The sequence below is a fragment of the Rhamphochromis longiceps genome, linkage group LG11, assembly GCF_057381845.1.
Source record: "Rhamphochromis longiceps isolate RC_006_pf linkage group LG11, R_longiceps_female_GT1.1, whole genome shotgun sequence".
NCBI classification, from domain to species: Eukaryota; Metazoa; Chordata; class Actinopteri; order Cichliformes; family Cichlidae; genus Rhamphochromis; species Rhamphochromis longiceps.
This window is the reverse complement of record NC_140567.1, coordinates 2,782,501-2,810,257: the sequence shown is the minus strand read 5'-3', so window position 1 is coordinate 2,810,257 and position 27,757 is coordinate 2,782,501. Positions and strand designations below refer to the sequence as shown.

Here is a 27,757-nt window from a genome sequence, read left to right as displayed (position 1 = left end):
AACACATTTTTGCTATAAATTCAGTTAATTTTAGTTAGTTTTGTGAACACTCATTACAGTTTTAGTTAGTTTTCCTTTTTTTGTTTTTATTTTTATTTCCGTTAACGAAAATGTTTTTTCACTTCTAGTTTTCATTATTTCGTTAGTTTTTGTTAACGATAATAACCTTGGCACACAGCACAAGGCTCGCACGCGGAGTGAAGCGGGAAAAAAGTGCGAGAGAGAGGGTGAGAGAAAGAAAAAAAAAAACAACAACCCACGGCTCGCGATAAGGAGCCGGCTCACGTCGTTCACGTCAGAGATCCGGCTCTAAGAGCCATTTCGTTCGCGACCGACACATCACTACAGGAAACTAAACAGCAGTGACGTTTGTAGGGATACTGAAGTTGGGCTAGCTGGTATATAATGATGTGCTATGTGATCGCTAGCGACACAGCTATGTTAGCATAGCATAAACAGTGAAGCTGGAGGATGAAGCTGGATGATTCATCGGGAAACTAGCGGATGATACCGTGGAGACAAAGACTATCACAACGTTTCCCAACCAGAAGCCGTGGGTGGATAAAACCATCCGCGACGCTCTGAGATCCCGCACCGCTGCCTACAACACGGGACTCATGACGGGGGACATGGACCCGTACAAAGCCGCGTCATATAACGTGCGGAGGGCGGTGAAAGAGGCGAAGCAGCGCTACGGGAGGAAACTAGAGTCACAACTCCAACAGAGTGACTCTAGGAGCCTGTGGCGGGGACTAAGGACAATAACGGACTATAAAGCACCAACAACCGGTATGACGAACGCGGCCGTGACTCTGGCAGACGAGCTGAACACTTTCTATGCTTGCTTCGAGGCTGCAGCTAAGGTCTCCAACAATGCTAGTGTTAGCGGCGCTAACGGCTGCAGACAGGAAGATACTGCCAGCACCGGAAACGTGCTCGTCATCTCCGAGCATGAAGTAAGGAGAGCCTTCAAGAGAGTGAACACCAGGAAAGCAGCAGGACCAGACGGCATCCCAGGTCGTATCCTAAGAGACTGCGCATACCAGCTAGCTCCTGTGTTCACTGAGATATTCAACATCTCTTTATCTCAGTCGGTGATCCCCACATGCTTCAAAGAGTCCATCATTGTTCCTGTCCCGAAGAAACCCCACCCTGCTTCTCTCAATGACTATCGCCCTGTAGCCCTCACCTCAGTAGTGATGAAGTGCTTTGAACGCCTGGTCAGAGACTTCATCATTTCTTCACTACCAGACACACTGGACCCACTACAGTTCGCTTACCGTCCAAATCGTTCCACAGACGATGCCATCTCTCATCTCCTCCACACATCACTCACTCACTTGGACACTAGAAGGGGGAATTATGTTAAAATGCTCTTCATAGACTACAGCTCTGCATTTAATACCATAATTCCCTCCACACTCACCACCAAGCTGGAGCATCTGGGACTCAGCTCATCTATGTGTCTGTGGATCTCCAACTTCCTAACTGGCAGACCACAGGCAGTAAGGATGGGCGGACATGTCTCAGCCTCCACCACTCTCAGCACTGGAGCCCCCCAGGGGTGTGTTCTGAGCCCCCTGCTGTACTCTTTGTACACATATGACTGTGTGGCCACTACCAGCTCCACCACCATCATCAAGTTTGCTGACGACACCGTCGTGGTGGGCCTGATCTCTGATAACAACGAGACGGCCTACCTGAAGGAGATTAGGAATCTGGAGAACTGGTGCCAGAGGAACAACCTCCTTCTAAACGTCAGTAAGACGAAGGAGCTGATAGTGGACTTCAGCACTAAGCAGGAGAGGAACTACCAGACCCCCGTCATCAACGAGTGCCCAGTGGAGAGAGTGGACAGCTTCAAATACCTCGGAGTTCACATCACGCAGGACCTGTCATGGTCCTGTCACATCAACACCGTGGTGAAAAAGGCCCGACAGCGTCTCTACCACCTCAGACGCTTGAGAGACTTCCAACTGCCCTCCAAGGTGCTCAGGAACTTTTACTCGTGCACCATAGAGAGCATCCTGACGGGAAACATCTTAACCTGGTTCGGGAACAGCACCATGCAGGACAGACGAGCTCTACAGAGGGTTGTGCGGTCAGCTGAGCGCACCATCCGCTCCGAGCTCCCTGACCTGCACTCAATCTACAGCAGGCGGTGCTGGACCAAGGCCAGGAAGATCGTGAAGGACCTCAGCCATCCCAACAACAGACTGTTCTCTCTGTTGAGGTCAGGAAAGCGATTCCGCTCCCTGAAGACCAACACAGAGAGACTGAGGAGGAGCTTCTTCCCGCAGGCGATACGGTCTCTCAATCACACCACCACACAGTACTGACCCACACATATGGTTCTTACACACACACTGGACTTTCTGGACTTTGTTTTTGCACAACACTGGTCACTATATTCTTCATTTCCGGTTAATACTTGTACAGCTGCTGTTATTGTGTATATATTTATTTATATTTAGATTTCTTCATACATTCTTATATAGTTCTATATTGTGTATTGTGTATTTTGTTGTACAGTTATTTTATTTTCAACTTTAATTTATATATTTATCTTTATCTTATTCTTCCCAGTTAAATTTACCCTTCATTCTAATTTGTGTTGTACAGTTATTTCATTTTTAACCTTAATTTATATTTTATTCCTTCCTAGTTAAATTTACCCTTTTTAATTTTTCATATTTATTTCCTATCTTATTCATAGCCTTTTCCTTTTTTGTTCTCTTTAGGTCACGAGCAGTTGTCCAAGCATTTCACTACATATCGTACTGTGTATGACTGTGTACGTGACAAATAAAATTTGAATTTGATTTGAATTTGATTTGAATTTGATTTGAACGCTAACACTTTTCCACTTATAAAAGTTAACGTGATGGTTCCTGATGGTTAGGGACAAATGCAATCGCATGGCAGGATGCTGTAAACGGACCAAACTTCAGCCAGGAGAACAACTGAGATAATCCATCCACAATACGAGGTTAGTGATTAATATACTGCAACAACATGGGAATAGAGCAGCTGTGATAGAATACAGCATTAATGAATCAATGGTACAGAAGTGGAGGAAGCAAGAAGAATGAGTTTAATAAAGTTTGATTTATCTGACTGCTTTGTTTTGCTTAATGTGCCTTATAATCCCGTGCACCTTATAGATAAGATAAGATACCTTTATTAGTCCCACGAGTGGGAAATTTCATTATGGTCCGAAAAATACGTATTTGACTTTTTTATTTGGCACACTGCAGTTTAATGTTGCAAAGCACTTCTTTTTAACTTCAGTGGATATTATATATGGTTATGCTCAGGACATGTCAGCCCATTTCTACTGGAAATGCCTTTTGGTTAAACTGTCAGCAAGGAATTTGCATTTGCACTGTTACATTTTTATAAAGCTTTAATGTACATAAAAACCAGCTGCTTGTTTAAGTGAAAATAAATGGATGATGATGATAGAGTTGTGTTTTGTCTCGCGTCAATTATATCGTCGGTTATATCGTTATCGTAAATTTTCAAATATATATCGTGATAAATATTTTTGACCATATCGCCCTGCTCTAATTCAGAATGAGAGATTCTGAAGTGTGATGGAAAAACTGGTAATTACAAGAATGGAAAGGCAAATAGAGATCACAAAACGTCCACAGTTCCTTCCAGATCCAGATGAACACAGTGAACAAATTCAGTTTTTAATTTCTTCACAACATGCAGCCAATACACACACAGAAATCCCAGAAACGGCTGCAGCCGTCGCAGACTGCGACAGTCTACGGTGCAGTGCAGCAGAAGTCTGTGTTTGAGAATCTGGGACTGAAAATGAGCTCTGAAGCTCTTAATGTTGACTTAATGCAGAGCAGCACAAACACACTCCCTCCCTCACCACCTCACAGGGTCACACTGATCGTTGTAACAACCACCAACACACGCTCAGTCCGTCCATTTCATATGCACCGGCAGACACAACCCACTCAGGCTGCTTTCGTTTAGTGTTTGGAGATGTCACTCCTGTCGATGGCTGGGCGACTCATTGCACCTGAGACTCACACAGATTTACAGTGTTTCAACAAAACAGAAAAAAAACAACCTTGTGTCTTGGACGTGGAGCAGAAAGTTAGGTATGTCCTCCCTACACGTGGCCAAGACATATTCAAGCATATCCAAAACACACTTCACATTCCCTGTGCTGAGCCACTCTGGCAGCTAAATGAAAGCGTCTAATGCTGTTTCTCGTGTTTGTGCTGCTGGACTTGAGTAAAACTGGGTTGTTTCACATGAGCTTGATGCTCCAAAGTAACACACTGCAGTTCTTCTCAGTTGCCGTACACCAGAAAACTGATTTTTCTATTAAGAAATCTTTCTTGTAAAAGACAAACTGTGAGAAAAATGTCACAACCTGCCTTGAAATTGCCCATTTTGTCAAAACACCTTCAGCAATCTTAAAGAAAATCACTTCAATAAGCAGCAACTACAGCAATGAAGAAGAAATTTGGCTTTTGGCATTTTAACTTGATAAAGAAATAAAAACTTTGCTGATCTATTTGGTCTTTGACTTTCTGTTTGTGTAATAAATACTACCACACATAAAGTTCTCGCATTAGGTCTGAGTCGAGTTTTGGCAGCTGCCATGTCTTTTCTGCTAAAGTTAGAAGTGATCATGTTTGAAGAGCACAGTTATGAAAGCTCAGCTGTTGCAACTTGACTTCTGTTTCAAAAAATCTGTAGACGTACGGAGTGTGTTTCAAAAAAGTTAAAAATGGACATCAGTGACTTGACCCTGCATTCTATCTGAAGGCCACCAGATGGCGATAGCCATGATAGCAAAAAGGCTCGTGGTCCTATGGAAGATTGTGGGCAGACAGCTTTTTTAGTTGACCTCTGTAAACACTTTACTGCTGAGTTTATGGTCTCAGTCACTGGTTTCAGTTTGCACTGAATGACGAATAAAGTCTGTTTCATAAATCTGGATCACGCTGTTTTAAAACTGACGAGCTCACCGGACAACAAGGAGTCACACCCTTCCCATTGTGGTGTAATTGCATTGTACAGTAGATGTTAATGCAGCCGGTCAGTGTAGTTAGGCTGATGGCAGCTAGAGGGCGAGACTGGTGTGTTTCTGTAGAGAATGTTATGTTATGTGGGGGCAGAGCAAGAACAAGAAAATAAAGTGTGGTTATGAATCGTACAGTGGACCCGCGTATAATTGAATAACACGACATGGTGTCAGAAGTCCTGTACTGATCCATATAACCTCGACTGAACGAACCTGTGTCTGGCGGAGCTCGCGGGATAACGAGGGGAGAATATGGCGGATGAGACTGCACAGAGAGCACCGGCGGGGCCGAGCGCGACATTCAGCATCCAGCCACCGGAATCCTTCGACTTTTCAAAACCGCAGGAGTGGTCCAAATGGATACGGAGGTTCGAGAGATTCCATCTCGCCAGTAATTTGAACGTCAGCTCGGAGGAAAACCAAGTCAACACGTTGAGTTACTGCATGGGAGACGAGGCGGACGATGTGCTTCGCGGTCTGAGTTTAACAGCGGAGCAAAGGACAATGTACGAGGGGGTACATGATGGTTTCCAGGCTTTTTTCATTGTGAAGAAAAATGTGATCTATGAGCGCGCCAAATTCAATATGCGCCGACAGGGAGACAATGAGACAGTGGATGCTTTTGTGACAGCACTGTATGCGCTAGCAGAACATTGCAACTATGGAGTGCTACATGATGAGCTGATACGGGATAGGCTCGTTGTCGGTCTCACGGACAAACGGCTGTCAGAACGCATGCAGCTTGACCCAGATTTGACTTTGCAGAGGGCTATCAACATGGCGAGGCAAAGTGAAGAGGTAAAGCGACAACAATCCTCCTTGCGAGGTGACTCTAGAGGTGAGGCTAGCGATGCTAAGTCAGTAGATAGAGTGCATAAAATCAGTCGTAAGCCTGTTAGAACCAAACTGCTCCAGACTGATAGTCGTCAAGCTAAAACACGTGGATTCCGAGAAGATGGCAGAAAAGGGCCAACCTGTCAGAAATGTGGTGGCGCTCCATCCCATTCAAAGCAGGATTGTCCAGCGAATGAAGTGAAATGCCATGCATGTGGAAAGAAAGGACATTACAGGCGTGTATGCAGGGCACCAAAAACAGTGCATGAGGTTGAAGAGGATGAACATGGTTTGTTCCTGGGCAGTGTTAAGTGTGAGGGTGAGCCGTGGACTGTCGACTTAAGCATAAACAACAAAAACGTGTCATTTAAAATTGATACAGGAGCCGATGTGACAGTCCTACCCCTTAAGGTGTTTAAGGAGCTCTACAGACACAACCACCCCCCCAGTCTCCACAAATCAACCAAGGCTCTGCTGGGTCCCGGGAGGAGTCGTTTGGATGTCGTTGGTGTCAGTGAGCTTGCACTGAGGAAGGGAGACAAAGAAATACTTGAGGATGTCTTTGTCATCAGACACCTGCACACTGCTTTGCTGGGGAGACCTGCTATTAGCAAGCTGGAGCTTGTGGCTCGTCTGGAGAGCATAACTATAGAGACGCTTAAAAAGTGCTACCCAAAGCTGTGCAGTGGTCTCGGTGAAGTACGTCAGCCGTACGACATCAAACTGAAACCTGGAGCTCAACCTTTTTCCTTGAAGACGCCACGGAGAATCCCGTTGCCTCTGATGGACAAAGTTAAGCAGGAGCTGGCCCGTATGGAAGAACTAGGGGTGATCAGCAGGATTGAGGAGCCAACTGATTGGTGCTCAGGCATGGTGGTGGTACCGAAGAAGACAGAAGATGTACGCATATGTGTCGACCTTACACACCTCAATGAGTCAGTGTGTCGAGAGAAGTACATACTGCCATCGGTGGAGGAAACATTGGGCAGATTGGCTGGTGCCAGCATATTCAGCAAGCTGGACGCTAACATGGGGTTTTGGCAGATACCTCTGACGGAAAACTCAGCCAAATACACCACTTTCATCACACCGTTTGGGCGTTATTACTTCAAGAGACTGCCCTTCGGGATTGCTTCAGCACCGGAGCATTTCCAGAACAGGATGGTCACAGAGGTCACAGATGGTATGGAAGGGGTGGTTTGCCACATGGACGACGTGCTGGTCTGGGGCAGAACGCAGGAGGAGCATGACTGTCGCCTACACGCTGTGCTGGGCAGGATCCAAAAAGCTGGCATCACCCTAAACATTAACAAGTGCGACATCGCGAAACAGCAGGTGACGTTTTTAGGGCATGTTCTCTCAGCCAGCGGTATCAGCCCTGACCCAAGCAAGACCCAGGCTGTGAGGGAGATGAAGGAGCCACAAAGTGTGAGTGAGTTAAGGAGCTTTCTGGGAATGGTTAACCAGCTTGGAAAGTTTATCCCACAGCTCGCAGAGAGGGACAAACCTCTAAGAGACTTACTGTCTAAGAAAAACTGCTGGAGATGGGACATTGACCAGGCTAGAGCATTTCAGAACCTGAAAGATGCGCTCACATCACCGCCAGTGTTGGCCATGTATGACCCAAGCCGTGACTGCAAGGTGTCAGCGGACGCATCATCGTATGGCTTAGGGGGTGTGCTGCTTCAAAGATGGGACGAGGAGTGGAGACCCGTTGCCTACGCGTCACGCTCCCTCACTGCAACGGAACAGAGATACGCTCAGGTTGAAAAGGAGGCTTTAGGTCTGACCTGGGCTTGTGAGCGGTTCCGCAACTTTCTTATTGGCAAACACTTTCAAATGGAGACAGACCATAAGCCGCTGCTAAGTCTGCTGGGGGCACAAACTCTGGATGCGCTCCCTCCCAGAATTCAACGCTTTAGGATGCGCCTCATGCGATATTCCTACTCGATTTCGCATGTACCAGGCAAACACCTGTGGACAGCTGACACGCTCTCACGATCTCCAGTGAAAGCAAAAGAAACACTTCAAGACAAGGAGTTGTTGGAGAGCACAAATATTTACGTGGACATGTTGATGGACAATCTGCCAGCTAGCAACAATTTCTTGGAGCAGCTGAGAGAAGAGCTGGAGAGGGACAGCGTATGTGCTCGCGTGATGCAGCTGTGTGAGGAAGGATGGCCCACACATTTCAACAGCGAACCAGCGCTAAGACTGTACTGGGCAGAACGGGCGTTCCTCACCGTACATGATGGTCTGCTAATCAAAGGGGACAGGTTGGTTATACCTGCAACTATGAGAATTGATGTGCTCACCAGACTGCACGAAGGTCACCAGGGAGTGGTTAAGTGCAGACAGCGAGCACGACAGTCGGTTTGGTGGCCAGGGCTAAGCCAGCAGATAAATGAGCTTGTCCTTAACTGTCGGACATGTTGCCAAGTGAGAGAAAACCACACAGAACCGCTGATGCCATCACAGTATCCGGGGCGGCCGTGGCAAAAGCTAGGAGCCGATCTGTTTATGCTGAGAGGGAAAACCTACCTTCTTGTCGTGGATTATGCCTCAAGATTTGTTGAGATTGCCCCTCTCACACCTTCAAGGTCAGAGGACGCGATCCATCATCTCAAAGGGATTTTTGCACGACATGGGATCCCCGAGCAGCTGGTAACAGATAATGGGCCACAGTTTTCAGGGGCAGCTTTTGAGACATTTGCAAAAGTGTATGGCTTCTGTCGCATTACAAGCAGCCCGAAATATCCCCAAAGCAATGGCGAAGCCGAACGAGCAGTTAAGACTGTCAAGAATCTATTGCGGAAAGCTGTTGATCCACACTTGGCTCTGCTCGCTTACAGAGCCACCCCACTGCAGAATGACTATAGTCCAGCCCAACTCTTGATGGGGAGACGGCTTCGCACCACAGTGCCAATACTGCCATCTCTGCTAGACCCCGCACTTCCTGATAGTGTGGTTGTCACCCGGAGGGAAAAGGAGAGGAGGACTAAAGAGGCACAGTCATATAACCTTCGTCATCGCGCACGCAGCCTCAACACGCTCACTCCAGGCCAAGAAGTGTGGATAACAGACCAGAGAGCCAGCGGCACCGTTATTGGCAGCCACTCCACACCACGATCATATCTCGTGGAGGGACCTCGTGGGACAATTAGGCGGAATCGTCGGCATCTTGTTCCCATGAAACACTCTCCAGACCAAACTGAGAGCAATAATGGGGAGCCAGAATCTGCAGAAGCCGGGGAGCAGTGCTCCACGGACATGCCAGAGACAGTTTCTCCAGAGCTTCCATCTACACCCAGAACCAGATCCGGAAGAGTGGTTGTGAGACCAACCAGATTGGACTTATAACGGATAAGATGGAAAGGACTGTTTTATACAAGAATACCCCTCTTTCGTAGTATTGTTTGCACAATATGGGTAAAAGTGTAAAAGCTAAAAGGTTGTCATTTTCAAATATGCATGTTCAGAAGTTGGGAAATGCAGGTGGTGTGACGTGTTAGCATGTAAGAATTTGTGTTACTTAACGGGTTAATTAGAGTTAAGATTTTCATTATATAGTATTCCTTACAGGTAAGCGCAGGACCAGACCTTCCAGCCACAGAGGCAGAATAACCCTCTAAGGTCTGGTGAGTCAATGGTAGTCTACCCATTGATTCTAGAAAGGGGAGATGTGGTGTAATTGCATTGTACAGTAGATGTTAATGCAGCCGGTCAGTGTAGTTAGGCTGATGGCAGCTAGAGGGCGAGACCGGTGTGTTTCTGTAGAGAATGTTATGTTATGTGGGGGCAGAGCAAGAACAAGAAAATAAAGTGTGGTTATGAATCGTACAGTGGACCCGCGTATAATTGAATAACACGACACCCATCACATCTGATTTTTTTTATACCAAGACAGTAACAGTGAAAATGCTTCATGACGAGACTTCACAGACATGTCAACAGTAGCTACATCCATCTTTTTATACAGTCGGCCGCCTTATGTTTAAACCTTCTGTGTGCGTGGAGTGGCCAACCAGAACAAAGTGGGCTTAAAGGGAGGTTACCTAAAGCAGCTTGTTTCATAACAGAGTAAATTGAGGCAGATAAATCTGGATTAATTTGACCTACAATAATAAATATTTTGGATAAAATATGGAGGTGGGACCTATATCAGAATAGGTCCCCGTTAAACATGAAAATCTAATTTTCTGTTTGTCAAAATGACTTCATTTTGATACCACCAACCACTAAGTATCATAAAACACCATAACTTGGGAAAACAAAACTCATATCTACATGCATGAGTTCTTATTTTTATAGCACCATACAGTCCACACAGACATCAGCGGTCGGTGTAGTTACAGCAGCGTACTCACTTTCTGTCCTGGCCGAGGTCCCGTCTTCTCCTGAGCGTTTGGGCCGATCATACACAAAACCCCAACACATGTCAGCCCCGCACAGGACTGACAGGGTCCACACAAGCTGAGGACACAAAGTACCGACATCAGTCATTCATACAGTCTACAGGCTGCATCTTCCAGTGGTGCTCAAGCTGGGATTTAAGAGTTACTCTTCTGCTACAGATATTCATGGCAGCCTACATTCACACTCCACCTGCAGTGCTCCGCCTGAGATCTTAGTGAAAGGGTCATGAGGTTTATTCATCAGCGAGCAAACACAGTGCAGTGGAACAGCAACATGTCACGTATTTGACTTCAAGCACTTTTCATTTGCAAACCCCGTTTTCACCATTGACTGACTTGTTTGCACTGGCTGCTCATAAACGAGCTTCAGAAGTTTGTGATGCATGAAAGCTTTATTTGAGCTGGTGTAACACAAACTGCAGGTTTCCCCCGTGACCTGCGAACACCGCGGGGTGCTGAGCTCAAAGTGGAGAGAGACCACCCCTCAGCTGCATCACAATCGCCTGATAGTTTGACAGATCTGTGACCTTTCGGAAATGACAGAAGAGTCCACAATTGTTCTGCAAATGCTCATCAGCAGGGAGGACACCGGGGTGTAGAGGTTCCACGCAGAATAACGCAAACTACCAAGAAACACGCGGTCTAACGCGTCACTGCACGGGGATTTACGCACAAAACATGCAGATTTTTCGGAAGTCAGCTGCAGTTAAAACTCTTGCACATGGACTCTTACCAGTTTGTGCAGCAACATGTTCCTCTGTGCGTCCTCGGTGTTGCACCGCGCTGTAGGTCCGTGAGTGACTGATGCTGACTCTCCACACCGAAGGACCACCGGAGAGGAGGACCGTTGAAGAGGAACAGCAGCGAGGGAGGGGGAGGTGACTGAAAGGAGCGGACAGGATTCTGATTGGTGCAGCTGTGGAGGAGGGCTCCGGGCTGAGACAGGAAACGTCTCCACAGCCACTGAGCTGCGGTTAGCTCCGACTGAGAGTATTTACTCACAGGACAGTAAGGTGCTTAAGAAACACGACAATTATTTTTATTTTTTACAGTGTATCAATAATCTCTATCTCTTGGCTGCCGACACTCGTCTATAGCCAAACCGCTTCTGTAAAAGTGAAACTTGACTAAAGTTCGGGCCCTGAAACTGATGCTGGGTCAGTTCCAAGATTTTTACTTGAAATTAGAAATGAATAAAATATACGCCGAAGCCTAAATTTAACCAAAAGTTCATTTATTAATTAATTTATGTTGTCGCGGTTCGAATTTTGAGGAAGAGACATACGACTGAAAGTCCATAGTGGGTCAACACAAATGATTTTATTAAAACACATACATGTGGTGAAAATGGGGTCTGCAAAACATCAGGCTCCATCTCCCGCCTGACAATAGGTGGGTGTGATATTTATACTTATGATGACCAGTAACTCCGTCACCGCAGATGAAAAACAACATGCCTGTTCCAGTAATTCTATGTCAGATATTCTTAAACAGAACAGTTCCTCTCTCAGTTCCTCCACCGCCGCCCAGATGCATCCTGTTATTACACTTTTCTAGACTTAGACAACACTTGCAATCAGTTTACCCAGACAGGCTATGTGTCTGTGTCGTTAATCTAAGTGCATGACCTCCCTCTAGGTCATCTGTTACCAGGCAAACTCCAGTGCAGCAGGCTGCTAAATGCACACAGGCAACATGTAGTAAATTATACTGTAAACATGTAGGCAACCTTTCAATAGCTGAACTTTGCTCCATTGATCGGCCAGACATCACGCTGCCCGTAGCTTCAAACCATTAATTAACTTAACCGAGCTTCAACCCTTTAATTATGCAATATGTGTGTAACATGATTACAGTTGCACCTGCAATGAAAGATTATGTGCTTATGCTAACACCTGAAATACAGACTTTAATATAACCTCACCAGTTTCAATAAATGTGTCAATGAAATGATAACAATGATAAATCATAAATGATGCAACAATAATAATAAGGATTATGAATAGTAACAGTAAAATAATATTTCATCTCGACAATGTCAACACTCGCTTCAAGGTGCTTTACATGGTGAGGTAGAGGGCTTACGTCCATCTTGCAAACCGCTTTTCAGAGATCTTTGCTCACTTCCAAAGAAATGAACAGTCTCTAAATTTTAAAGTAGTTTCCTTTAAATGGAGAGAGAATGTCAACCACAAATCCAGAAAAAGCGCATTATGTTAAAGTAATGATTTGCATGTTCATCCATCCATCCATCTTCATCCGCTTTATCCGAGGCCGGGTCGCGGGGGCAGCAGCCTAAGCAAAGAGGCCCAGACCTCCCTCTCCCCAGCCACCTCCTCCAAGGTGTTCCCAGGCCAGCCGAGAGATATAATCTGTCCAGCGTGTCCTGGGTCTGCCCCGGGGCCTCCTCCCGGTGGGACATGCCTGGAACACCTCACCCAGGAGGCGCCCAGGAGGCATCCTTGTCAGATGCCCGAACCACCTCAGCTGGCTCCTTTCGATGTGGAGCAGCAGCTGCTCTACTCTGAGCCCCTCCCGGATGGCCGAACTTCTCACCCTATCTCTAAGGGAGAGGCCAGCCACCCTTCGGAGGAAGCTCATTTCCTCCGCTTGTATCCGCGATCTCGTTCTTTCGGTCACTACCCACAGCTCGTGGCCATAGGTGAGGGTAGGGACGTAGATCGACCGGTAAATTGAGAGCTTCGCTTTTACACTCAACTCCCTCTTCACCACGACGGACTGGTGCAGCGTCCGCATTACTGCAGCTGCAGCCCCAATCAGTCTGTCGATCTCCGGCTCCCTTCTCCCATCACTCGCGAACAAGACCCCGAGATACTTGAACTCCTCCACTTGGGGCAGGAACTCATGTTTGCATGTCATTGAGTGAAATAAGTATTTGGTCCTCCGGCAAAACAACACTAACAACACTAACAACTCTTATTGGCAAGCACAGGTTTGCACACATCTCAGGGGGGATTTTGTTCCACTCTACAGAAAATCTTAATCCTTTAGGTTTCTTGGCTGCTGCTTGGCAACTTCAATTCAGTTTTATTTATATAGCACCAAATCACAGCAACAGTTGCCTCAAGGTGCTTTATGTTGTAATGTAAAGACCCCACAGTGCTACAAAGAAAACCCCCAACAGACGAGCCCCTTCAAGCGAGCACATGACTTGAACTCAAAGCTTCCCTCTACAATTTTCTGCAGGACTGAGATCTGGAGAGTCTGGAGCCACTCCGTGACCTTAATGTGCTTCTTTGACCACTCGGAAATATTTTTATATCACTGCTAAGCTGGAAGAACCATTCAAGGCCCATCTTCAGTGTTCTGGCTAAGGGACCGTGGTTTTACGATACACAAGTCCCATCTCTTATCCCCTACAGGGCAACATGAAGTTGTCCTGTGTCCTTAACAGAGAAACAGTCTCAAAGCGTAATGTTTCCACCGCCATGCTTTACTGTGGAGGTGGTGTTTTTGGGATATACTCAGCATTTCTGTTCCTCCAAACACGATGATGCCAAAGAGGTCTGTTTGGTTTCATGTTCCCACAACACTTTCTCCTCTGAATCACATTGTCACGGTCCTGGGTCGTTTCACCCAGCGTTTTGTGTTTAGTATTATTCTTTTATGTTCTAGTTTATTCTGATGTTGGTATCCTGTGTCCTCCCCCGGTGCTCTGTTCATGTCCCTGAGTTTGTCCTGTTTTACTCTGAGGGTCTGTCTCTGTTGTGTCTAATCAGGTTCAGCTGTGTCCTCCTTCAGTGTGTCATTCCCCTCTCTCTCCCTGCATATTATGATTTCAGCTTTACTAGTTTTTTCCAGTTCAGGTTTATCTTAGTTCCTGTCCTCGCCACCTCCGTTGTATTATCTTTATCTGTATTATCGCCTCATGTAAATCAAAGCTCACCCCTCACGTCTATGTCAGTCCCTGCATTTCGGTCCTTTTTTTCACAACACCATACACGACTGCTGCTGCAGCTGCGACACACGTTCACTGGTGAACGTAAGATGAGCCTGCGCACCTGCCTCCTCAACAAGCTCCTCTGGTGCAGTTAGTCTGATTCACCACATTTCTCATGATCGTCCTCACACGAGGCAAGATCTTGTAGAAAGCCCCAGACCGAGGCTGATTGATGGTCACTTAACATTTCTTCCATTTCTGAATAACTGCTCCATTATTATGTCAGTCATCTCACCTGCTCATCGAGCTTTTTTGCTGATGGCATCGTAGCTCATTTCAGCCTCCTGCAGGTCTACGATCTTATCCCGACCTCCAGCTCTTTGGTCCTACCGACGGTGGAGGAGAGGTTGGAATGGCAGAAACTGACTGGACTGGTGCCTTATACACATATCAAGCTGAGATCGGGAATAGCTCTAAGTGATTGCTTGTAATGTGTGTGCAACACAGGCGCACAGACCTGGGGAGGAACAAATCCTTATTTCACTCAGTGACATGCAAAACAGTTCAGAACAAAGTCTTTTTTCTTGATGCTTGGCTGATATTCTGGCTCCATTCAAATAAAACTACAATAAAAAATTACACTGATCTCTTACAAAAGTTCATCTTGTAGTTGGTACGCTCTACATTGTGCTGCAGCCCATTTGCATTTTACAGGTTTTGGACTCGTACAACTGTCATTAACTCAATGAAAACACTACAATCCCATCAAGGGAATTTCCAACCTCCTGACAGGCTGAGGAGGAGGCTTCCCACAAACATTCACATGTACACAATGAGGAAAGAACGGCAACATTTGAAGAGTGACACAATCTTTTTCTTTTATTGTTGGATTTCGGCATGGTGAGGTGAACCAGAAGATACAAAAACCGTTTTTGATGACAGAGGGCTCAGCTGTTTATCTAAATGCTGAATGACTTCTGTTCTTCTCATTGGTTAAAACCACCTAATCAAAGCTAAGACATGATGCCAGAGTAAACCCAGCCACGAACGCTGTTTAATGCAGTTACAACGTCTGTGGATACCAAAACATATGCAATTAGGAAGCAAAGTATAAAACACACACGCGCGCGCACACTACTCGAGTTTCAGTGGTGCAGTGCAGTGAAATCCATCAGTTTAATGTCTCTGCACGCCGTCCATGCAGAATCCACAACACGAGCCGTCACTTCTCCCCTCAGCAGACGCTGAATGCTGGGATTGAGCTGTGGGGTGAGGCTGTTTGTGGAGAGAGGTGTGTGTGGTTGCACGCCCCACACAGCCTGGAAGTGGTGTACGTGTGTGTGTGGTGTAAGGACACAGGGAGGTCTCGGGAGGGTTTACCTGGATGACATCACAGCCTCAGTGGAAGTTTCCCCGGTGTCTGTGCCGAGGACTTCGGTTCTGAGGCTTACACTGCAACAGCAGAGTTCCTGTTCATAATACTACTGAGGAATCAATGTTGAGTCCAGACATGGAAGCAACGGAGGCAAGTGTGCTGTTGCATGCCACATGCAAGCCGTTAACCCAGCCGGCGCCAACAGCAGCTGGAGAGCGCCAGCCTCTGGACGCTCAGTCGGACAGAGAGGGCGAGCGCAGCGACCTGCCGCTGGCCGGGCTGTTGCTGTAGGTGTGCGAGTTGTCCCGGTCTCGGTCCTTCTCCTTGTCCTTGCTCTCATGTTTGTGCTTGTGCTTGTGCTTATGCTTATGCTTCTTCTTCTTCTTCTTATGCTCATGGTGATGGTGGTGGTGATGGTGGCCGTGGTCGCCTCCATGCTTAGAGGATGAGGAGGTGGTCTCTTTGGGGAAAGATGGCACGGGTGTGGCAGGCATGGACAGCAGAGCCTGTTCAACAGATGATGGCTCTTTACCTGAGATGAGAAAGACAAGTGTCAGATTTAAAGCTGGGGTGTGTCAAAGGCCTGTTCGTTGCCACGCTCTGATAGCTGGCTACCTTTCTTTGGTCAGGTAGAGCCACTCGTGCATCACTAGCAATACAGCGAAAAGCAGGTTTCTTTTAAAAACAGTGCAGTCAGGCAAACGTGATAACCACTACACGACAGAAACTGCTGTCGGTCTTACGTGCTGCACAATAATATTCAGTGTTTACTGTTATATTCACATAGATCATCGCGATGATGTTGTTTATTATGTTGCTCTTTTTTTTGCTCGTTTTCTCTTTTTTCTTTCTCAACAGCTGATCCAGGTGATCGATATTTGTGTTTTTTTGTCTGTTTGTTTTGTTGGTTTTTGTTTTTTGCCCTTTATCACCGTCCCTCTTCCCCGCTCTTTTTCTTTCCCTCTTTCTTTCTCCCAGTCATGTCTGTCCCGTGTGGAGCAAGTGAAAATAAGATAAACAATAAAAGGTGAATCAAACAGACCAATACAGCGAGGCTGGGATGGTCCATTTGGTAAAGTAAATCTGGCATCTTTCTTCGCCTTTAGACAATAATTCTGATGACAAAAGAGCCAAACGGGACAGACGGGAAAAAAGAAGAAGAAGAAAAACGTGCAGTCAGTGCTGTGTGCATAGCCCCAAATACACAACAGTGCTTTGACAGTTTTCCTACTGCCGCCATCTTTGGTAACTCGAGGCTGCTGTGGCTGCTTCAAAATCTGAGTTGAGTTACCAGTTTAAAATTCTGACTGGGAACCTGCAAATATTGACCTCATTTGTTACTCACTCCAAGTTTATTTGCAGAGCAAGTTTACTTTCTACAGAAACCCAAAAAGGTCAGGTTTCTGCAGGTTTCTATTCCCTGGCTGGACTCAACCCAAACCAGTGGCCCGAGCTCCCCTTTAGGTTCAGATTAAGGCTCTTCAGCCATCAGTGGATGTGTTTAATAATGCCCCAGATGTCCTGTCGAGGTGGCTCTTCTATGTTCTGCCATGTGTTTATGGAGCGGCTGTTTGGTTCCTCCAGTGTAGAGGGATGAACAGTGAAGGCTTCTACTGCTTGGGTTTGGATTTTGACCCAGGTATCATCCATGTAGCTGTACCAGTGGTTAGGCTCTGTCCCTTTGAAGAGCCCAGAGCTTCACTTTCCACTTCCTCCTTGTGAAGCTTGGCTACAATGGGTGATACTGGAGATCCTGTGGCACAGGCATGTTTTTATCTGGATTCAGCATAACGTTGCAGACCTTGTTGGAGAAGTTAGTGGAGTGTTTGATGTGATGGGGTGTGTTGCCCACAAGTGAAGCTAGGCTGGTGTTTGCAGAAAGTTGTAGGTGGCTGAGTTTATATTGCTAACGATGGCTCTGAGTGGAACTCCACAAGGGTTGAAATACCTGGTACTCTTCACCGTGTTAGAAATAACGAAGCCTCGTGGATGCGAGGGGAAACGTCTTCAAGACATTTAAGGAAGTCCAGTCACTCTTTCCAAGCGCCTTAGCCTCCTATTCACTTTGTGTTTATACACCACTGCATTTATAATCATTAGTTATTATTAATCGCCCTCACCCCCGACCAGCTGAGGTACTGGTGCGCCTCACTGAGCCTGGTTTTGCTGGTTTCTTCTTGTTGTCAAGTGCTTGCTTGTAGGATGTGACGTGAATGTAATGTCCTCTACAGTGGTGTGTGTGTGTGTTCCTGTCTAGCTATCTTTGTGAGGACCAAAATCTGCATTCTGCTATACTTGTGAGAACCAACAGTCACTTGTGAGGACACACAACCCGGGCCGCACAAGTTTGAAGCCTTTTTGAGGCTCAAAATGTGGTTTTAGTGTCAGCGTTACAATTAGGTTATGTTTAGGTTTAGGGTTAGGCATTCGGCAGTGTGTGTGTGTGTGTGTGTGTGTGTGTGTGTGTGTGTGTGTGTGTGTGTGTGTGTGTGTGTGTGTGTGTGTGTACCAGGTGTAGAAGGTCTCTCCAGCAGATTTAGGTGATGGTGAATGAAGGCCTGACTGTCATGAACAGTTTCCATGTCAATGTCTTCATCTTCCATAGTGTTGAACTACAACAGAGCAGAAGTTAATTAGAGATAGTGAATCGTTCAGTTTCAATGAAAGCAGTTTTTATGGATCATAATGCTTTTGTGAGCCACTATAAAGAGGAGACGTTTCTTAACGTGTTATTCCAGATTTCAGTGGAACAGCCCATCGAGTATAAACTGCACAACAGTTTTGTTTAACAGACTTGACATGTTGGAAAGTTTTACTGTGAACAGAGACATTGTTAAGCAGTTTTGTTTTTCAGATTTGGTGGACAGCTTAACAGAGGTATAAAGCATCAGCAGTTGTCCAGCTGATCTGAAGTTACTACGGCTACAGTAGTGATGGCTTCTTGTTTAAATGTCCTGCATCACCACTATCACCTGCCGTCACCATCAAGAGACGTTGGTGTTTGGTGCAGATTATATTGTTCTTTTCTGTTTAGTGTTTTAAAAATATGGGTGATGAATTTTCCTTTAGTGTGTCATTAGCGTCTTACTCTGATCTTGTAGCGTGCTCCCCTTCCATCATCATCCTGCTGCTGCAGTACCTGTCCTGGCTCTGGAGGAGATCCCAGTGGGGTGTCAGCCTTCCTCTTCAGGCCCTGAGGGGGCTGGCCTACGCCACACACACCCAGTGAGACAGGATCTGGCTCGTCGTCCACCTGACAGACACAAAGAAAGAAATCAGAATGAGCAGCAGCTCCAGCTCTGACAGCAGGACAGGGCAGTAAAGTAGCTACAGCAATAGAATACACACTTTATTAGAGAACTGTTATAATTGCTATTAACATTTAAGCTAAATCAGCTCACCAAGTATCACAAATAGCAAATCCAGCTACACAAGGACTTGAAACTTGGTTGAAAATGAGCAGTTATGATTAGATTGAAGCATCTATGGGCCTCTGCCTGTGCATACATACCTAGCTCACATTACTGTTAGAGTCCACGTGTTTTTCAACACTGCCACTGTCCATCCAACAGTACGTGACTACAACAAGTACAGCTGAGTGGGAGCTAAGCAGTCCTACAATGCTACCACGTCAGGGCTTTAGTGCTAACTGCTTTGGCTGATGCTAGCTTGCACACAGAGGTTGAGCATTTGAAATGTGTCTCCAGTTCACTTTAGCCCTGCAGAGGCGATTTTGGAGTGTGAGGCTTTTATTTAAAAAGATTAACACCGTCTTAAAATGTAACATGTGCACGTTTCGCCATACTCGCTTTTCCAACGGTCATTTTAAGGTGTGGGGCCAACGTGTTGGTAGAAAAACTGGGGTTAAGGGCAGTGAAGAGGACCGAGTCCTAAAATTCTGGGCACTTCATGTTAAACAGAGTCATGACACACTTTACATGGTTTCAATCATATCTTTGAGAACCTGCAGACTTCTGAGTGTGCGCTGCAGTTAGCGTGTGTAATGGAGTGGTTCAATCAACCGCCGCAGAGATTTTGATCATGGACAAACAAGCAGAAGGCTGTTCTGTTTGGTGATTCTGGCTGACGCAGTGACGATGGGGTACAGCCAAATACTGCTGGCAGCATTATGCTGTAGTAGCCATAATTACACAGGGTCCAACCAAAAATAATACCGCTTTTATGAGGCAGCTTCTACGTGTGCGCCGTGTGAACGTTTCAGTGTGGCACACGTAAATCAAAAACGACTGAAGGAAAAGAAACGACCGCCGAGCAGTTAGTTGCTGACATCACCGCTGGAGTTAAAAACGAGTGAAACCCGACACGATAACTCATCACACCGTCGTAAGGCTGCTGGAGACACTCAAACCGCCAACATTTACTCCGCTCCAAGTTCAACTTAAGTTCTCAGGTTGGTCTTTGGACGCCTCGTCGTCTGTTTGGGAGCCATGCTTCAGAATATTCACTCACTCTCATCCTTAAGACACCAGTGTGCAGTGACCCGAGGTTTGTCACGCTGTGTGTTATCCTGCTGGAAACAGCTGTCAGAACATGGTACATAAAGACAGTGTGGGCATAAAGGATTTGGACATGGTCAGCAACAATACTCGAGTACGCTTGGGTGTTGAAACGATGCTCAGCTGGTACTACGGGAGAAGAAAGTGCCTGTACCGTGGTTATAAAGCAGGATGGATCCATGTTTTCTGATCCTACTATCTAACTGTCAAAGCAGAAACTCAAACCAAGCAACATTCCTCCAGTTCATCGGGGATCTGCTGTAGAGGATTACAGTCAGTGATCAAACGGTATGAGCGCTGAGCAACAGCTGCTTGGTTTAGGGGTCTGACAGAAAACTGTCCAGTCAGACACGTGGAAGTGGGAAGTTATTTATCAACCAGACCAAAAGTGATCGGTTTCATGTCGTTGTGGTGATGAGAGGATTATAAACTGCAGTTATTATGCTTGATAGAAATAGGTCTTCACAGCCTCCTGCCAACATGGAATAATAAACAAACTCTGAATAAGCAGCAACGAAGTCTTTAAATATGATCTGGAAAACACCGTATATGGACCAGTAAACTACTTTTCCTGAGATCCCTGAAAGTACAAGAACCCACAGTCCTCCTGCATGCTCACTGAGTGGGGGTAAAGGCAGCTTGTGGAGACGCCCTGGTGGCTCCAGCCTTCATGTCATACTGAGGATTTCGGCTAAAAACACAATCCAGTCTCAGTTTGCTGTTCTTAGCAGCCAGTGTGTCCTTTGCTGCTATCGCCCATCTGCTTCAAGCTGTGACGTGTTCTGTGTTCACAGACGACCAGGTTGGATATCTGCATTAACAAGCAGTTGAACCGATGTACATAATAAAGTGGGGAGTGAGGATCCAGCTTTCGAGGTGAAATACTTGATGGTTTTTACTTCCTGTTAGCTTCTTGGTAGCTGTGTAGCAGCTAGAATCCTGGGTTTGACTCCACTGGCCAGCCGAGGCCTTCCTGTGTGGAGTTTGCATGTTCTCTGGTTCCTGTGTGGGTTCTCACCAGACACTCCAGCTTCCGCCCACAGTCCAAAGACATGGATGCTAGGCTAACTGGTGACTTGACTGTGGTTGTCTGTCAGCCCTATGATAGGCTACAACCTGTCCAGAGTCTGCATCGCCTTTCGCACCATGACGGCGTGGACGGGTGGAGTTTTGCTTTTAAAAACAACAACATTGGCAATGAAGTGACTGCCCAACACTTACTGTTGCATAGCTCATGCCCACACCGTGGATGCCTATGCTGGCAGGCGTGTCCATAACAGCACCGACTCCCAGCTCAGGCTTGATGGTGGGATTAAGTACTGCTTTCTTCTCCTTCAGGTTGAGTACCAGGCCCAGTTCTGGCAGCGGAAGGCACGAGGGCCGAGTCAGACCAAACAACATGTAGTAGAGATTGACAGCATCGCAGCGCAGCCGCCAGTCATGGGACGTACCTGAGAAAGAAGAGGATATATTACATCTCCTGAGCCTGCTGTCGTACTCTCTAACACGGCAGCTTTGAGTGCAGTCGTTTGGAAATCTACAAGCATGTTACGTTTTTTTCAACGAGTACATGCCCGCATTTAATCCTGCATACTGCTCGACCACACGCTTTATTTGACATCCCCGGAGAGACAATCCCAACACTACTAAATACAGATAATAGGCTCTCAGTGACAGCAAGCCTGAATGTCTCATTATGTGAGTCATTTGAGTAGTTTGGATTTGGCATGAAGTAAACTCCAAATCTTGCTGAAGCCAGCAAACCAAAGGCCAGAGGCTGGCCTGTGGTTTTAGAAGATGATTGAAAAAACGACTAACAGCAGCAGAACGTCCTCTTAGTTTGTGTTCCCTGACCTTCAGTCAGTGAAACACCATCCTGTGTGAGTGTGCTGGTTTAACACACGGGGGGCTATGGAGAAAAAGGATTATAAAATGACCAACACGCTATCAGAACATGGTATTTAAGGTTACCACACGCCGGGCAGCTCGGGTTTCAACTGGCAGCCGCTCACACTAACCAGAACGGCAAACAGACATCGTCAGGAAACAATGATCATTAATATTTATGTCCATGCCTCAAACTTGTAAATCTATAAATTTAATAACATGTTGGAATAAAAGCCCAGAAGAACATGAAACTGTGAACATATACTTGTAATTGGCTTCTGACATGGAGTGTATTTTGTTTGGCAGACTAAACCTTTGGCTGAAAGACAGGACCCCCTGGAAGAGAAAGAAATAATGAAAACTGAGGACACAATAGAAAGCAGAGCTTTGGGTTTGTATATAAGCGCTGCACCAAGATGTAGACCATAACTAGTCAAAGGACCTACAGAAATCACATCCATGAAGACCTTTTAACTCTCACAGTTGCCAATATTGTTTGGTTTAAATTTGTACAGTTAGCTTCTTCTGAAGACATCAAAAGATGGCAGCTAGCACTAAAACACAGAAAAACAATGTTATTCATACAGCGCCCAATCACAGTCACCTCATGGTGTTCTATACTGTAAGGTCGACCCTACAATAATACATACAGAGAAAAACCCAACAATCATATGACCTCCTATGAGCAGCACTTTGGTGACAGTGGGAAGGAAAAACTCCCTTTTAACAGGAAGAAACCTCCGACCAGGCTCAGGGAGGGGCGGGGCCATCTGCTGCGACTGGCAGCTAACAACAACTACACAGCAAAGTCAGAAGGACAGCTAACTACACAAAGTCTAATGCAATCCAATGGAAGCAGGAAGTAGGATGGTAATGAGCGGCCACATGCTAATATGTTTGGAAGGGTTGCCAGGAGAAAACCTCTTGTCTCTAAAGACAACGTGGTGGCACAGAGCAAGTTTGCAAAGATAATTCTGGACAAACCTCTGATCATCATGCACAGCAGCATGTTTGGAGACCCTGAAGCTGATGATTTGCATCATCTTCAGCTTCCTCTCTGTATGACATTTGTGTCATCCCACTGGAAAATCCTATATTTTCTTTACTTAACTTCCTCTCACACTGAATACACTGAATATTTGTTTTAAATAAATCATTCATAATAAACAGAAAGATTTATCCATACTGAAACTGATGGTTTACTACAGCCACACTGAGTTGCAGAGCCACACCGCTCTCGAGAGAACCTCATGAAACTCCGCCTATTCACTTATTCTCTCTGTAGTGGACACACAAATCACAAGAAAAGGTTGAACTGAAGGATTATTTTTCCCCCTCGGTTCTCAACAGGATGTCCGTGTGGCTGTATCATTCAGGGTGTCAGATCTGCAGACACCTGTGTGGAGCTAAAGGTGTGTAGAAGGAATTAAACCAAGGCTCAAGGTCATTCTGGAGCAGAGAATATGCATCTGCAGTTTAATGCCACTTTACTTTAGTGCTGATTCATGCAAACTGGCAAAAGCTGAAGGTTTTCTCATTTTCTGGAAACCAGCTGACTGAGAGACTCAAGTGTTGCATTACCAGTTTGAAAGCACAAAGACAGAACCAAGTCTTTTGCTGTGATCTGCTGTAGAGGATTACAGTCAGTATCCTGTATGAGAGCTGAGCAACAGCTGCTTGGTTTAGGAGTCTGACAGAAGTCTGTCCAGTCAGACACGTGGAAGTTATTTATCGCAGCTTCATGTTGTTGTGGTGATGAGATGATTATAAGCTGCAGTTATTATGCTTGATAGAAATAAGTCAGTTGATGGTTGCACTTCACAGCCTCCTGCCAACAATAATAAACAAACTCAATGAGAAGGCCTTCAAACATTTGGAAAACACTGTAAATGGACCAGTAAACGACTTTTCTGAAAGAACCCCGCGTCCTCCTGCATGCTCACTGAGGGGGTTAAAGGCAGCATGTGAAGGGGCCTTGGTGGGGCATGCTGAGAACAACACAATACAGAGAGTCTGGGTTTTGAAACCATTCAGAGAGCAGGTCTCCTCAGTGCAGATGTAACGACCAGAAGAGAAGTGGTAAAAGTCTGGTGCTTTTTAAGTTCTTCAGTCCAAATACAATAATTTCTTTCAACTTAAACTTCCAAGCCTCTGCTGGCCGTGGCTCCGTGTACAGAGAGGAAACTTTTTAGCTCAAGTGACTTTCCTGGAATTGTGTCCCAGAGAAATTAAAGACAGCATGCTGTGAAGAAAACATGTTCTTGGTTCTGGTACATACAGTGTATATTAGCTGTGGGCGCAGTTCTTGCAAGAACAACTGAGTGAGCATTAGCTGACCTCGCCATCAGTGTAATTTGCCCTGCCTGTGGTTCATGGGTAGAGCCCACATCGTGAGAGGAGAAGGAAAAGCTACGTTGTAATTTGTTCCCGAGGAACAAAAGCCGTACGGCAGCAGACCAAAACTTAAAGCTCATTAATCAGACACACTGCTGTGAACCTGAGGAGACAGCTGTGCAGCCACAGAGCGAGACTGACGGCAGTGTGAGGCTGTCACGAGACAGGATCAGGTCCTGTGTTCAGTCTGGAAGCTGTGTGCCTACTCCAGCAGCTATTGTGCTTTCTTTCTGTCACACGTATACCGTTCCAGTAAAACAGGTTCACATTAAACATGTGTTCAAATAAGAGTTGTGCTTATGTGCAAGTGCTCCTTGTTAGTCTGCTCTAAAGTTTCATGCCATTTTTTCTGTGTGATGTCACAGAGTAGCTATTTATTTCTCCGTCATGGTGAGAATCAGGTTACGGACTTAAGGTTCTTCTCTGGTTCTCTCCGGTTAGACTAAATGAAACTCTCATCATGCTTGTCAGAGACCTGACTGCTGTTTCAAAGCTCTACAATGATTTTTAATGGCATCTGTTGCAGGTAATTGGTTTGTACCCATTGTTGGTATCTCTGACTCGGCACTTCACTGGTTTCCCTCCTGTTTATCTGAAGGACGTCCTCTGTTGGAGGAAGCGATTTCTCCTTTTACACATGGAGTTCCACAAGGCGTAATCCTGGTTGTTATTTTCTGTTTACATGCTTCCTTTAGCCGGTATCATTCTTTTTTTTGGCATTTCTTATTATTTCTATGCTGATGACATTCAGGTTTATGTGGCGTTTGAGTCACATGATGAGCTGGATAGGCTCTGAACTTTGACTCATATATAAAACTATACCAAGTTCCCATTTCTTTAATTTGAGGAATATTTCTAAATCGTGAGCTATATTCTCGTCCTCTGAGCTAGACAAAATTGTTCATCCATTTGTGTCATCGCACCTAGAGTGTATCAACGTGCAGATTTTACTTCTGATGCTTTACACTGGGGCTGGGTTTTGATGATCGATTTATCGATTAAAATCGATTCTCGCTTGGATAACGTGATATCGATTCATTAAAATCCTGATTTTTTTAATATGAATTTATTTTTCCTGAAACACCAGAATCTCAGGTGAAACCTCACAAAATATCAACAACCACCAAACATTTAAGACAGTAAATGAGAGCAGGAGCACGGACTCTGCACAGAGACGTGAACACAAAGCTCGACCCGCCGACGGATCAGAATCAGTGAGCTGTGACTTTCTCACCGACGCCACGGACACGGTCGGGGCTGAAAGCTCGCTGACTCTGATGTGTCGGCAGGTCGAGCTTTGTGTTCACGCCCTTTTTGCGCTGATTCAGAAGCTGTTAGTTTATCTCTCTCCAAACAACATTGATCCAAACTAAGCTTCACATAAACATCGTCATGGATTCACTCTGACTTTTGCTGTTTTGCTTCCACCAGGATAAAATTCGCTTGCTTGTTACGCACCAATCTGTCGTTGTTTACAGGCTGTCGGCCGCTGTTTTTTCCTTTTACTAAGAAAACCTAATTTCTGCCGTTCAACAGGCTTCTGAACAAATTTAAACTTTTTAAAATTATACAAAATGCAAAACGCCGTGTCTCTAATCAAACCGCTGTAACGTCAGAGGTGATGTTCATTGTTGATTAATGGTTTTCTTTCGTTTTTGATCGACTGCAGAATACTTTTATAAAATCCCAGAACAGGAAAATCTCCTTCATGTGTTTCTGTTTTATCTTCAGCTGCTTTGACACAAAGGCCTCTGCTGTGACGCTCACACCTTTGATAAAGTCTGGAAAGTGTCAGCTTCCTTTTTATAGATACAAAAAGATGTAAATGTGCTGATCTGAGTTATAATATTTCTGACTGTCTGAGGCAAAATTTCCCAGATTCAAATCGAATTGATTCTAGAAATCAGGGACGATACCCAGCCCTACTTTACACGTCTTCATCCAGGCAGCAGAGAAAAGAGGAGTCTGTACAATCACAGTTTCAAGATGACCACTGTAGAGTGTGTTACAATTCAGTGTATGAAAAAGTGTGTAGTATTGTACTATTGTTCTACTGAGGAACCGTGTCGGACAATGATGGACAGAGAAGTGTTTTAGCTGAGCTTCTTCTTGTCAGAGCAAAGAGAGACACTATAATGTCATCACTTTACATTTGATTACGGGTGGGCAATAGAAACGATATAAATTTGGCCAACGATAGAGATTTTGACTATATCGCTCTATCGCTGTGTTGGTGTTGGCCAGAGGGGCCGATGGCGCGAAATGGCAGCCTGGCTTCTGTCAGTCTGCCCCAGGGCAGCTGTGGCTACAACTGTAGCTGCCTCCACCAGTGTGTGAATGTGAGAGTGAATGAATAGTGGAATTGTAAAGCGCTTTGAGTGCCTTGAAAAGCGCTATATAAATCCAATCCATTATTATTATTATTATTATTATTATCGCGTATGTTGATGATGTCATCAAGCTGCGCCTGTTTTGGTCGAAAGCATCGCAGCGGCTACAACCATTATCATCTGCAAATTATGGCGGGCGACGGTCACAGCAAAGAGATGAAGCACTTTTGAAACATGGGGAAAGCCAAAACCTGCGCTTCCTCCACTTCCGTAACATTGATTCATTAATGCTGAATTCTCTCACAGCTGCTCTGTTCCCATGTTGTTGCATTATATTAATAACTAACCTTCTATTGTGGATGAATAATCTCAGTTGTTTTCCTGACTGAAGTTTGCCCCGTGTACAGCATCCTGCTATGCGATTGCATTTGTCCCTGACCACCAGAATCCCTCATGTTAACTTTTATCAAGTGGAAAAAAAGTTGGCGTTCATCCTCCAGCTAATGTTATGCTAACATAGCTGTGTCGCTAGCAATCACGTAGCACAACATTATATACCAGGTAGTCCAACTTCAGTAACCTGCAAACGCCACTGCTGTTTAGTTTTCTGTCTTCATTTATGTTGGAAGTGGTAGCAGAGCTGTACGTTTGAATTAGTTTCAAAAATCTCTCAGAACATGGTATGAAATGTTTAGGTGGAAACTAGCGAGCTAACTTCCTGTTAACTTCTAACTCCGTTAAATTTAATAAATTCTGTTTTCATGGATGTAAAACTTAATTGTTACACCTGGTAAAGCAGCAACGCTGATGATTTTATTAAAGATGAAAGAATTTAGACCGTTTTTAACTCTTAGTGTTTGTTTGACTTTGGGACCTGAAGCTGACGGAGTTTTGGACCCAGATTACTCCGCGAAGCTCCTCACTACGGCAGCCGTAATGCTCTGACGAGCCATCAAGCAGTGCGGCTTACCAAAGTTGTACTAAAACATTTTTTAACAGATTTCTGCCCAAATCAGTTCGAGGTCAGTAAGCACAACCAGAATTC

The 27,757-nt window shown here is 45.4% G+C and overlaps 2 protein-coding genes across 7 annotated transcripts in view; both read right to left on the bottom strand.

Annotated features, from left to right (window-relative positions):
• The window catches only part of enpp2 (ectonucleotide pyrophosphatase/phosphodiesterase 2), an 88,563-nt gene extending 77,408 nt beyond the window's left edge, over nt 1–11,155 (bottom strand). For all 6 annotated transcript variants that reach the window (XM_085422035.1, XM_085422036.1, XM_085422037.1 and 3 more), the window contains exons 1-2: nt 11,042–11,155; nt 10,261–10,366 (exon numbers count right to left, since the gene is read on the bottom strand). In XM_085422035.1, coding sequence (XP_085278161.1) covers nt 10,261–10,366; nt 11,042–11,059 — 124 coding nt within the window. In that variant the 5' untranslated portion in view covers nt 11,060–11,155. The remainder of the gene's footprint in view (nt 1–10,260; nt 10,367–11,041) is intronic.
• Nucleotides 11,156–15,061: 3,906 nt separating this feature from the next.
• Nucleotides 15,062–27,757, bottom strand: part of taf2 (TAF2 RNA polymerase II, TATA box binding protein (TBP)-associated factor) — a 35,393-nt gene continuing 22,697 nt past the window's right edge. Inside the window, exons 24-27 of the mRNA XM_085422034.1 lie at nt 21,323–21,552; nt 18,673–18,837; nt 18,094–18,196; nt 15,062–16,116 (exon numbers count right to left, since the gene is read on the bottom strand). Of these exons, the coding sequence (XP_085278160.1) occupies nt 15,818–16,116; nt 18,094–18,196; nt 18,673–18,837; nt 21,323–21,552 (797 nt within the window). The 3' untranslated portion in view covers nt 15,062–15,817. The remainder of the gene's footprint in view (nt 16,117–18,093; nt 18,197–18,672; nt 18,838–21,322; nt 21,553–27,757) is intronic.